Consider the following 10,019-nt stretch of genomic DNA (forward strand, 5'->3'; position numbering starts at 1 on the left):
CCCAGCAGAGCTTCAACCTTCCACTGTCATCACTGCAGTTCTACATCATCTTTATTCTCATCATCACTCAAGCTTGTAGGGCCACATGGATCAGTAAAATAAAAAAAAAAAAGTCTCTGCTTCACAGGATGGTGTTGATGATGCCGTCACTTATTCAGTCCACAGGCACATGAAACCAATCAGTTGCTTTCATTCTTGGATGCCTCGTCGAAATTCTCCACCAGATCTGCAGGACAAAAACACAGAAGCATCACGTCACGTCAGTAACCATCGACATAATTTACATTACATAATTTCACATACTTTGTCATGAAAACACATCTACACAATTATAAAACATTTCAACTATTCAACTAGTTCGTCATGATTTTCAGCAAACACGAGCCACACAGACACACACTGGGCACTCCAACGACGTCCATAACAATTTCCAGACATTTAAATATTCATTCATTTTCCACTACAAAACAAAGTTTGTTTATGGCCCGCAAGGCAAAAACCTGCTGAAACGAACCTGGAACATCATCATCCTCTTCCTCGATGTCTTCAACCTTTGGAGTTCTGGAGTCAAGAGCTGAAATTAGAGTGAGGTGGTTATTGTGACAATAACAACAACAATAACAACAACAATACTATTGCTGTACTTGCAGCCACCAGTTGAAACCATCCATTGAGTTTTGTTTTTATGTGTCAGGTTATGATCTCTAGGGGGTTCAATAAGGCAACTAAAGTAACATTTCAATTTGAGAAGTTGTAACTCTGGCTGGCAGTACAGATGGTAAAAACTCGTTTACAAATAAAGAACAGCCTTTCACAGAGTCAATGAGTGCAGCATGAGGGACAGGCATGCTTAAAGTGCACATTAGCCATATGTTACTTGACAGGACGCTGGCAACGCGATAAGAAAATGGATATTCATAACCTTCCAAGCCTGTCCTCTAGTGGCCATTTATGCTAACTGCAATAGTGCGCAGCCTTTCATTGGCAACACATGCGTTTATGAGCAAAGGTGGAGTTCCAACGCTACAATATGCATTTATTTAGTTTTTATAATTTACTTAAATTATTAAAACTTTGTTTTAAGTATCAGTGTGATTAGATAGATGACGGTATTTACCATAATGCTCAACTCAAAACACAGAATTGCACCTTTCGGCAGCATTGATAATCTGGCAAGGCAGAAAGTGCAACTCTTTTGCCAGCTACAGACCAGGGAGCTAGTTTCATCAAACCCACCCTGTCGTGGGAACTGCTCGGCCAGTTTCCGCAGGCTGCTGAGGCTGTCGGTACCGAGCTGGCTGAGGATCCCTGGTAGCATCTCGGTCAGCTGCTTGGTCTCGGCGTGACCCGTGATGGAAAAGGTGTTGGCTGACAGTGAAGCCTGAACTTTGGGGTTGTTGAAGTGGATCACCGTGCCGTCATCCTTGATCATGTTGACCTCAAAAAGAAAGGTGACGTTTGCTGAGCACGAGGACAGCAGCCAGGGACGTTGCCTCCTTACAGTGTCGATCCATACCAATTTACCTCCTCAATGCCTGCAATGTTGTTTACAGCCAACTTCTTTAAGGAGCTTTGGAGCTTTTTGTCATCTGCGGTCGCCGTTCTGTGCACCACCTTCTTCTTTCTACGTGCCGAACCCTGGAAAGAAGGTCCACCAAACTCTGGATCAGACACTACATAGACACATCCATCTCTCTATTTGTTATTGTCACCACTCAAGTGCCATCTTCATGCCACAGTTCTGGTAGCACCCATGTTTATTTCAGCCTGTACAACATCCCTACCAAGATCTAGAGTTTGAAAGACTGTATGTTTACTATTAAAAACGTGGCCCCTCGAGAGTCTCACCTTCCCACCTATCCGCACTTGAGCTTGAAGCTTGGCCAGTTTTTCTTGATTCATGTTTCCACCTGTAAAAGCTGTGAGAGAGAGACTGAATGAGCGGCCGATCTCAGGACTTCCCAAAGTGTCTCTGACTGGAGAGAAACACTTGCTGACTGCTTTCATTCGTGACGCGCTACCTGCTGGGGCGTCCTCGGGAGCATGCGGCAGGGAAACACGGTGTTCATGGAGGAGATGTTGCGTCAAATGGGATTGTTTTCCACTTCCTGGTTTCTGACCAGCTGACAACAGTTTGCGTCTGGTGTGGCCATCTAGCGGACACTCGTTGTATGACATCAACAACGTTCTAATTCTACGTCTGTATTGACAGTCGGTGACAAGATAACATAAATGACGATCAACGTCCCATTATTATAAAGTAATGCATATATATTCAACGTGCTGCTTCATACCTCAAATTTGAAGAATATTGAGTGTTTTTTTTTTACAATATCAGAGCAGTATGAACTGAACACTATAATGGATGACAATAATGGCTTTAAATTATGTTCCACAATGCAGTGCTCGTTGATGTGGTGTGCATCCAGTGTCCTAGTTGCGCTTGTCTTCAGACAAATATTCATGCAATTGACTGAATCACTGTGTCTTTCAGGATCAATCCTCCAAGGCAGGGACAGGTAGGGGACCCAGATGCATTGTTGTTTGTCTCCTCCGAGCTCCTGAAGAGGCTCCTCTGCCACGTTAGAAGTCGCTGTGGCTTGGATGCGCAAAAGTTTTGCAGCAACAAGAAGATTTTCTTCATAACAGCTTTCCTCAGCAGAATATAGACCCAAGGGTCCAGGATCTGGTTCCAAGTCGCCATGCGCACCATCATCAATAGACTGATGGACTTGGGCTCCTCATGGACTTTGAGACACTGGATGATGACGCGGATCTAGCAGAGAGGCAGAAGATGACAGCAATAACTCTTGGCTTTTCAATAGTTAGAATAGAAAAACAAAACAAAAAAAGGACAGAATGTTATGCATATTACTCTTCACCGGTGTTGGTGTTCTTTATTTCTGCTTTCCCTGTCATGGTATATTGCCACTCATTACTGCTCCATGTACAATATGAGTCCCTCACAAAACCTCATTGTACTCTGTTATGCAGTTATACCGTGATTCGATCAAAAAGGAAGAACAGACATTATGGAGAAACTCCAAATATATGTGTTTGTTAAACCCAGGATGTGATCACAGAGAAAACTCAATGCTGGATCTGACAGTGTGAGTGACAGCGATGGTCATGTCACACTGAAGACGCTTCAATAAGGTCACTTTGTTCCCCAAATTCTTATTTTTAGCCTGAGTGGAAGCAGCCTGCCACACATTAGTCATCAGTTCATCACAAGCGATCAGTCCTGTCAAGCTTTTGCGCCGTAAGTACTTAATACAATCCATTCCTCCATCTTCTTATGCAAATCCAAGGTGTGGTATTGTGTTCCCCACATTGCCCTGGGTCTGCCTCTGTTATCTTACTTTTAAAGAGAAACTTCCTTCAAATATAAAGACTGTACTACTCAAAGTGAGAGTAGTTCATTGCCATGACAAAGGTGGCACACGCAATAACAATATATAGCGGGTTTTTTTTTAATTATTAGAAACAGTGTACTGTGTATATTTGATTTTCACCACACAGGTTTTGCATGTCATGTCTTTTAGTGTTGTCACAGGCAGGTGACATCGAGAACATTATATCCTGTTCGCACCAATATCCTGTGGTGGATCACTGTGCTAAAAAATAAAATAACAAACTGAAACTGAAACTGATAAACTGCTTCCAATATATGTTCCAATGTTGGCTAAATCTCAAACCTCCGGTCATCAACTCCGAACTATGCAGTATTTCTCTGTAAGTTTCGGAAATGAGAGAGCTGAGTAAAAGCATGACGACTAGAGCCGCCCAACAAATGCGCAAGCGGCAAAATATCTCACCAGCAAAGGGCCCCAGCAGACGCAGGACACCAGCATGATGACCAGAAGTTGGCAGATCATCTCCAGATGGTAGGAAGTTCCTCTGCAGTGATGCTTTTGGCGCAGTCTTGATTGAAGCAAAGCAAAGCTGGTCATTGTGTTACACACTATGGACAACAGCAGAGCCACAATCCCCAGCATGGAGAAGAGCAGAGGCAGCAGCACGTCCAGCCAGTCTCTGGGCTCATCCATGTGGAAGAAGCACCAGCTCCTGGAGCTCTGGATCTTGTAGGGCCGCCACAGCAGCACTGGCAGCACCGCCACCAGAGCAGCCAGCACCCACATGACCCCCAGCAGCCTCCTCATGTGGTGGGACGCCAACCCGGTTGAGTGGAAGATCGGTCGGGTGACTCCGATGCAGCGTTCCACGGCCATGGCGCTTCCCAGGAAAAGAGGGCTGAGGCCAAAGAACACCATGCAGGTCCCAAAGATGCTGCACACGATGCGGTATGGGTCAAACAGCTCCCATCGCTTATTGGAAATGTAGACAAAGAGAACCAGAGAACCAATGATGAGGTGTCCCAGCAGGTCAGTGACCACCAGGCTGCTGGCGAAGAGCAGGAAGGAGGCTTTGTACTTCGCACGAATACGACTGTAGGATTTTCTCAGTATGAAAAGAGCAAAGCTGTTGGACAAGATGCCGACAGTCATGGAGATGACAGACGCAGTGATGGACAGCTCACTCTGGGTGCTGGTGTTGTTGGAGCTCCCGTTAGAGGACATGCTGAATTCTGGACCCCGCAGAAAATACGTAAATATCAACACACTTCTGTCAAGTTCTCACATACAAAAATTGGGTCCTACCTGGTCTGTCTTCACTCCAATTCTTTGGCAGAATCTCTAGATGCCACATAAGAAACTGTTCTCCTCAATCCTTCTCTCTCAAAGAAGAGAGCTGCTGAGCTGTTGCTCACATCACAGTGAGGGAGGACCACAGAGCGTCACCACTGAGAAATAAGCCTCTGTGTGAAGTGCATGCAACATCGCTGCACATCATCTTCATCATCATCTTCAACACAACCACGTACATCTTTTTCACCATCATCATCTTCACTACCGCCAGCACTATCATCATCATCATCACCAGAAATACCACGTACATCTTCTTCACCACCATCATCATCTTCACCCTCATCATCATCATTATCACCACCACCAGCACCACCATCATCATCATCATCTTCACCATCATCATCATCACCACCACAACCACGTACACCTTCTTCACCACCATCATTATCATCATCATCTTCACCATCATCATCATCACCACCACCAGCACCGCCATCATCATCATCATCACCACCACAAACACGTACATCTTCTTCACCACCATGATCACAAACACGTACATCTTCTTCACCACCATCATTATCATCATCATCTTCACCATCATCACCACCATCATCATCTTCGCCATCATCATCATCATCATCATCATCATCACCATCATCATCATCACCACCACAACCACGTACACCTTCTTCACCACCATCATTATCATCATCATCTTCACCATCATCATCATCACCACCACCAGCACCGCCATCATCATCATCATCACCACCACAAACACGTACATCTTCTTCACCACCATGATCACAAACACGTACATCTTCTTCACCACCATCATTATCATCATCATCTTCACCATCATCACCACCATCATCATCTTCGCCATCATCATCATCATCATCATCACCATCATCATCATCACCACCACAACCACGTATATCTTCTTCACCATCATCATTATCGTCATCATCTTCACCGTCATCATCATCACCACCACCAGCACCACCATCATCATCATCATCACCACCACAACCACGTACATCTTCTTCACCACCATCATCATCTTCACCATCATCATCATCACCATTATCATCATCACCACCACAACCGCGTACATCGTCTTCACCACCATCATCATCTTCACCATCATCATCATCACCACCACAACCACGTACATCTTCTTCACCACCATCATCATCATCATCACTACCACCAGCACCATCATCATCATCATCATCACCAGAAATACCACGTACATCTTCTTCACCACCATCATCATCTTCACCATCATCATCATCACCACCACAACCACGTACATCTTCTTCACCACCATCATCATCTTCACCATCATCATCATCACCACCACCATTATCATCATCACCACCACAACCGCGTACATCGTCTTCACCACCATCATCATCTTCACCATCATCATCATCACCACCACAACCACGTATATCTTCTTCACCATCATCATTATCATCGTCATCTTCACCATCATCATCATCACCACCACCAGCACCACCATCATCATCATCACCACCACAACCACGTACATCTTCTTCACCACCATCATCATCATCACCATCATCATCATCATCGCAACACAGCATACACTGTTTAAACATGCCTCTCTTCAAGTCACCTATGACTCGATTGATCAGCTGACCTAAGTGAAAGCTGGTTGGCTGAATAAACATTCCAAGGGGTCATGAATGTACAGTATGTTTGACAGGAAGCAGAGTGACTGTGCTTCTGTACAGAATGTGACAAAACTGCGATGCAGTGATGCCAGCTTCGCCCGGCTCTCAAAAGTGTGCTAATAGGTCTTTCACAAGTTCAGAAAAATCTTCCCTCCGGTGACATGACATGTCCAAAGTGTGGTGTCACATACAATGGAGGCTGTAATGAGCGGCGCCCGACCGCTCGCACACAATGGAGGTGGAAGTGAAATCACAGCCTATTGTCGACTACTTCACTCGGAGTCGCAGCAACACAGGCTTCACTTGGTGGTGCTCAATGAGAGCTGCCATTAGTGTGAGGTGGGAAAATGAGCCAAAGCTTTCTGATGCACTGTGCGTCCCGTCACGATTAGTTCATCATAAATGGCTGCTGTGTAGCTCATGGGGTAGTAAAAAGTACTACTATTGAGTACTATTGAGTAGTTGTTGGTTTGATCCCCTGTCAGGCAACTAGAGCAGACCTTCATTTAAGAGGTCCATTGTTAGTGCTGTAGACAAATGTGATGGATCCGTGAGACAGTTGGATGTCAGTAAAAGGTTGAAGTCTGACTGTGACACCAAAGAGCCTACTGGCCATTTTAACCCACTGGCTGCTGTGTTGTAAAGAGTGTAAAAGAAGTTTACAAAGAACTTCTCGTCTGTTTTTAAAATCAATTAAAAAACTTGAAAAACTTCTAAATACTTTCTGCTCAAATCCGTGAATAAAAACAACTGTTGAAATTCATGTGGTTAAAACAATATTTCAATAGAGAGATGACTAGTCCCATGGTGTGGTGTGAACGGTATGTGTCCTTGTGAAATGATGACATTTCTCTGCTTTCTGCATCTTCTAGTGAGAGCGGTGACATCATAACTCGTCGACTCATGATCCTACTGGCAACCAATTTGACAGATAACTATAGTTAATTATTGCAGCCCTAATATAATAGAAATAGAGTTAAAAAATAAATAAATAAAATAAGCTGCTTAAAAAAATGTTTCATTTCCCCATTTTAATTTTATTTTTTGACTTTTATAAATGTTGTGACTATGTACGTTATTTCATTGTGGGAATCTGAATGTATACGTTGGTCCTGTGCTATGCAGAATGTTGGTTTCCAACAGGTATCCGGGTTTCCTCCCACACTCTCAAAACACTGAAGACAGTAGGTGACACTAAACTGTGTGTAGGTCTACAGTCAGTGGTGGCCTGTCTGTATGTACCTAATGATGGTCCAGTAATAGGCCCAAGGTGACCCCTGCCTCTCACCCCATCAATCTGGAACGGGCTCCACCCCTCTCTGAGCCCATAATTTTAGATTCAAGTTCCCGCAAGCTTGTGTAAAAGCTGGACTGCAGTTCAAATTCAATTTTCTGCCTCTGAAAATGTGTCCTCACAGAGTGAAGGCTGCAACTCCCCAAATGCCACAGAGGGACAGTATTTTGTTCATGTAATGCCTCTGTAACTGTGTGATGGTCCTTCTTGAGAAAGAAATGCTGAGTCATCTGCGCTGTGTTCAGTATTTTGTTGAAAGCAAATATTTTGGCCACGTCATCCTTTTAAAGCCATTTTTAAGATGCGTAGCAGTATGGACGTCAGCGCTTATGCCATGTCAGCACATTGGCGGGGCCCGAGAAGATACATTATCTTCCTAAGGGTGCAGCATTATGAGGCAGCCACGTTTCCTCAGGCACAATGGATCATAGAGAGATCTATCTGCCTTGTTTGAAATCCTCTTCTGGAGGGGTGCAGTCCGCCTGGGTGGCTAAAATCTGGCCACACACATCACAGACGCATCAGATATTGTGGTTGTAAGAAATGTGTTGAACATGAAAACTCTAAATGAATTACTGACATTTAAGAAGAATAAAATGTGTGGCCCGGTCCAGACCTTAATACTGGCAGACTGTCAGTGGCAGGGAGTTGGAGCCTGCACAGGGCGGGGCAGCCTGGGTAGTTATTGGTGGACGACCATTCACACACCAACATTTTACACTTGTTATCAAACCTCTGTCTGGCTCTAGACACAGCCAGAAGACAGCTTGTGCCAAACTCTGCCGCACGTTATCATCCACATAGAGTGACTGTAAATGCTAGTTACTGTAAAGCTGAATGAACTGCACCCATAAATCACACATTTTAGAGTTTGGCCAGTTTCAGCAGAGCTGCCAGAACGTACAAAAATTGATGGTTCAGTCAGGAGTTTTAAATTTTCCTCAGGGATATCATTATCACCCCATTGAGTACAGTAGGAAAGCCAATGCGCTGAAAGGACATACTGTATAATGTTTCAATATCTATGTGTAATTTATTTACTTACATTTTAATTATTTTGTCATTATATGTGCTTATATATTAGGGGTATTTGTCTCGTAGCGTTTGCTAGCTTGTGACCACACTTGATTTTTTTTTTTTTTTGCTGAAGCTTTATGGCTGTCTAAGATGTTTGCTGTGTAACTTTAATGTTTTTGGTGTCATCGGCTGCTGTGACATTTAGAAGTCCCCCACTGTGGGGACCCATAAAGGCAATCTAATCTACACTATACAACCACTAAGGGGCGCTGTTGTCTCTGCTGTGAACTCATTGGTGATGGCGCCCTAACCTTTTAACATTTTCTCTTTTATATGTATTTAATGATTTTATTCTCCATGGAAATATATATCAATACTTTCCAAAATGAACTCACCAACTTCGCCACTTAGATAGCCTCATATTTGAAAATCTATTTGATTGACTATGTTGTGATATATTATTACCTTATAGTGAGACCAGTGGCGTTAAGTATATGTAATGTCAATGAAATGAAGACTTTATATTACTATATATTTATTATATATTTATATATAACGAACTTTTTGTGTGACTGTTGCCACATGTGACATGCACCAGTTGAAGAAAGTATGACTTTCATTGCCTTCACTAGTGCCACTGACAAATGGTACAACAAATGGAGAAAAGAAATATGTAGCGACTCATTGTTGCTTCATTCTAATAAACAGTTTGCCTTCAGGTTTTGGGTGAGAACTGGTCAATAATATCAATCTCTGCTCATCAAATGCCTCATTAAAGCTCAGTTAATGAACAACAGCCTTCTGCCTCAGAGTGTCGGGGACGCTGTTTGTCCAAGGTCAGTAAAAATAATGATGTTGCCTCCAGTGCTCAGAGATAGCCACCGCCTGGTTATTGGCAGCTGCCTTTCCTTTGAATCTGTCTGAATCCGTCTTTTCTACCTGGAGCAGTCGTAATTGTTGTGCAGAGCAGCAGAAGCCGGCACAGCGAGCTTGACTCCCAAATCCTGCAGGGTGTTTTCTCACAGCACCTGAGAATATTGAGATTCCCTGGTGAACACTCTGGAAGTAAATATGCAACTGAGGACAAGACTTGAGACACAATTTCCAGTAACCCACTCCAGTCAAATAGTGTGAGTGGATGTCTGGACCCAAATCTAAATCTGCTGCTTGTTCCCCTGATAACCATAACACAGAGCCAATCACAACCTCCAGCATCAGCCACAGGGGTTGGCCGGGTTTTTCAGGGAGCCCATCTGTGTGAGAGTGGAATTGTGAACTGCAGTTTAAGAGATGGACAGTTCCCAAATGACTGTGATTTGGGTTTTTGTGGAGGGAAATAGCTAGAGGAGGGTG

The 10,019-nt window shown here is 43.7% G+C and overlaps 2 protein-coding genes across 2 annotated transcripts; both read right to left on the reverse strand.

Annotated features, from left to right (window-relative positions):
- Positions 1 to 33: 33 nt before the first annotated feature.
- btf3l4 (basic transcription factor 3-like 4) lies at positions 34 to 2,136 on the reverse strand. Its single transcript, XM_053881226.1, has 6 exons — positions 2,022 to 2,136; positions 1,849 to 1,919; positions 1,525 to 1,638; positions 1,237 to 1,438; positions 515 to 574; positions 34 to 226 (listed from the first exon to the last, which is right to left on the reverse strand). The coding sequence occupies exons 2-6, from the start codon at positions 1,900 to 1,902 to the stop codon at positions 180 to 182; spliced, it is 477 nt and encodes a 158-aa protein (XP_053737201.1). The 5' UTR covers positions 1,903 to 1,919; positions 2,022 to 2,136; the 3' UTR covers positions 34 to 179.
- Positions 2,137 to 2,461: 325 nt separating this feature from the next.
- ptgfr (prostaglandin F receptor (FP)) lies at positions 2,462 to 4,710 on the reverse strand. Its single transcript, XM_053857117.1, has 3 exons — positions 4,662 to 4,710; positions 3,819 to 4,588; positions 2,462 to 2,776 (listed from the first exon to the last, which is right to left on the reverse strand). Exons 1-3 carry the CDS (start codon positions 4,708 to 4,710, stop codon positions 2,462 to 2,464), a joined length of 1,134 nt encoding a protein of 377 aa, XP_053713092.1.
- Positions 4,711 to 10,019: the final 5,309 nt, after the last annotated feature.

Source organism: Synchiropus splendidus, chromosome 1, assembly GCF_027744825.2.
Source record: "Synchiropus splendidus isolate RoL2022-P1 chromosome 1, RoL_Sspl_1.0, whole genome shotgun sequence".
Classification (NCBI taxonomy): Eukaryota; Metazoa; Chordata; class Actinopteri; order Syngnathiformes; family Callionymidae; genus Synchiropus; species Synchiropus splendidus.

Bases quoted from the DNA above. Each gene is read 5' to 3' on its own strand.
- btf3l4 (XM_053881226.1), bottom strand. From the start codon at position 1,902: ATGAATCAAGAAAAACTGGCCAAGCTTCAAGCTCAAGTGCGGATAGGT. The intron at 575-1,236 runs GTGGGTTTGATG...CTCTAATTTCAG, and splicing joins CGAGCAGTTCCCACGACAGG to CTCTTGACTCCAGAACTCCA. The intron at 227-514 runs GTTCGTTTCAGC...TTTGTCCTGCAG, and splicing joins AGAGGATGATGATGTTCCAG to ATCTGGTGGAGAATTTCGAC.
- ptgfr (XM_053857117.1), bottom strand. From the start codon at position 4,710: ATGTGGCATCTAGAGATTCTGCCAAAGAATTGGAGTGAAGACAGACCA. The intron at 4,589-4,661 runs GTAGGACCCAAT...TGCGGGGTCCAG, and splicing joins TTGGAGTGAAGACAGACCAG to AATTCAGCATGTCCTCTAAC. The intron at 2,777-3,818 runs GTGAGATATTTT...CCTCTCTGCTAG, and splicing joins TCTGCTGGGGCCCTTTGCTG to ATCCGCGTCATCATCCAGTG.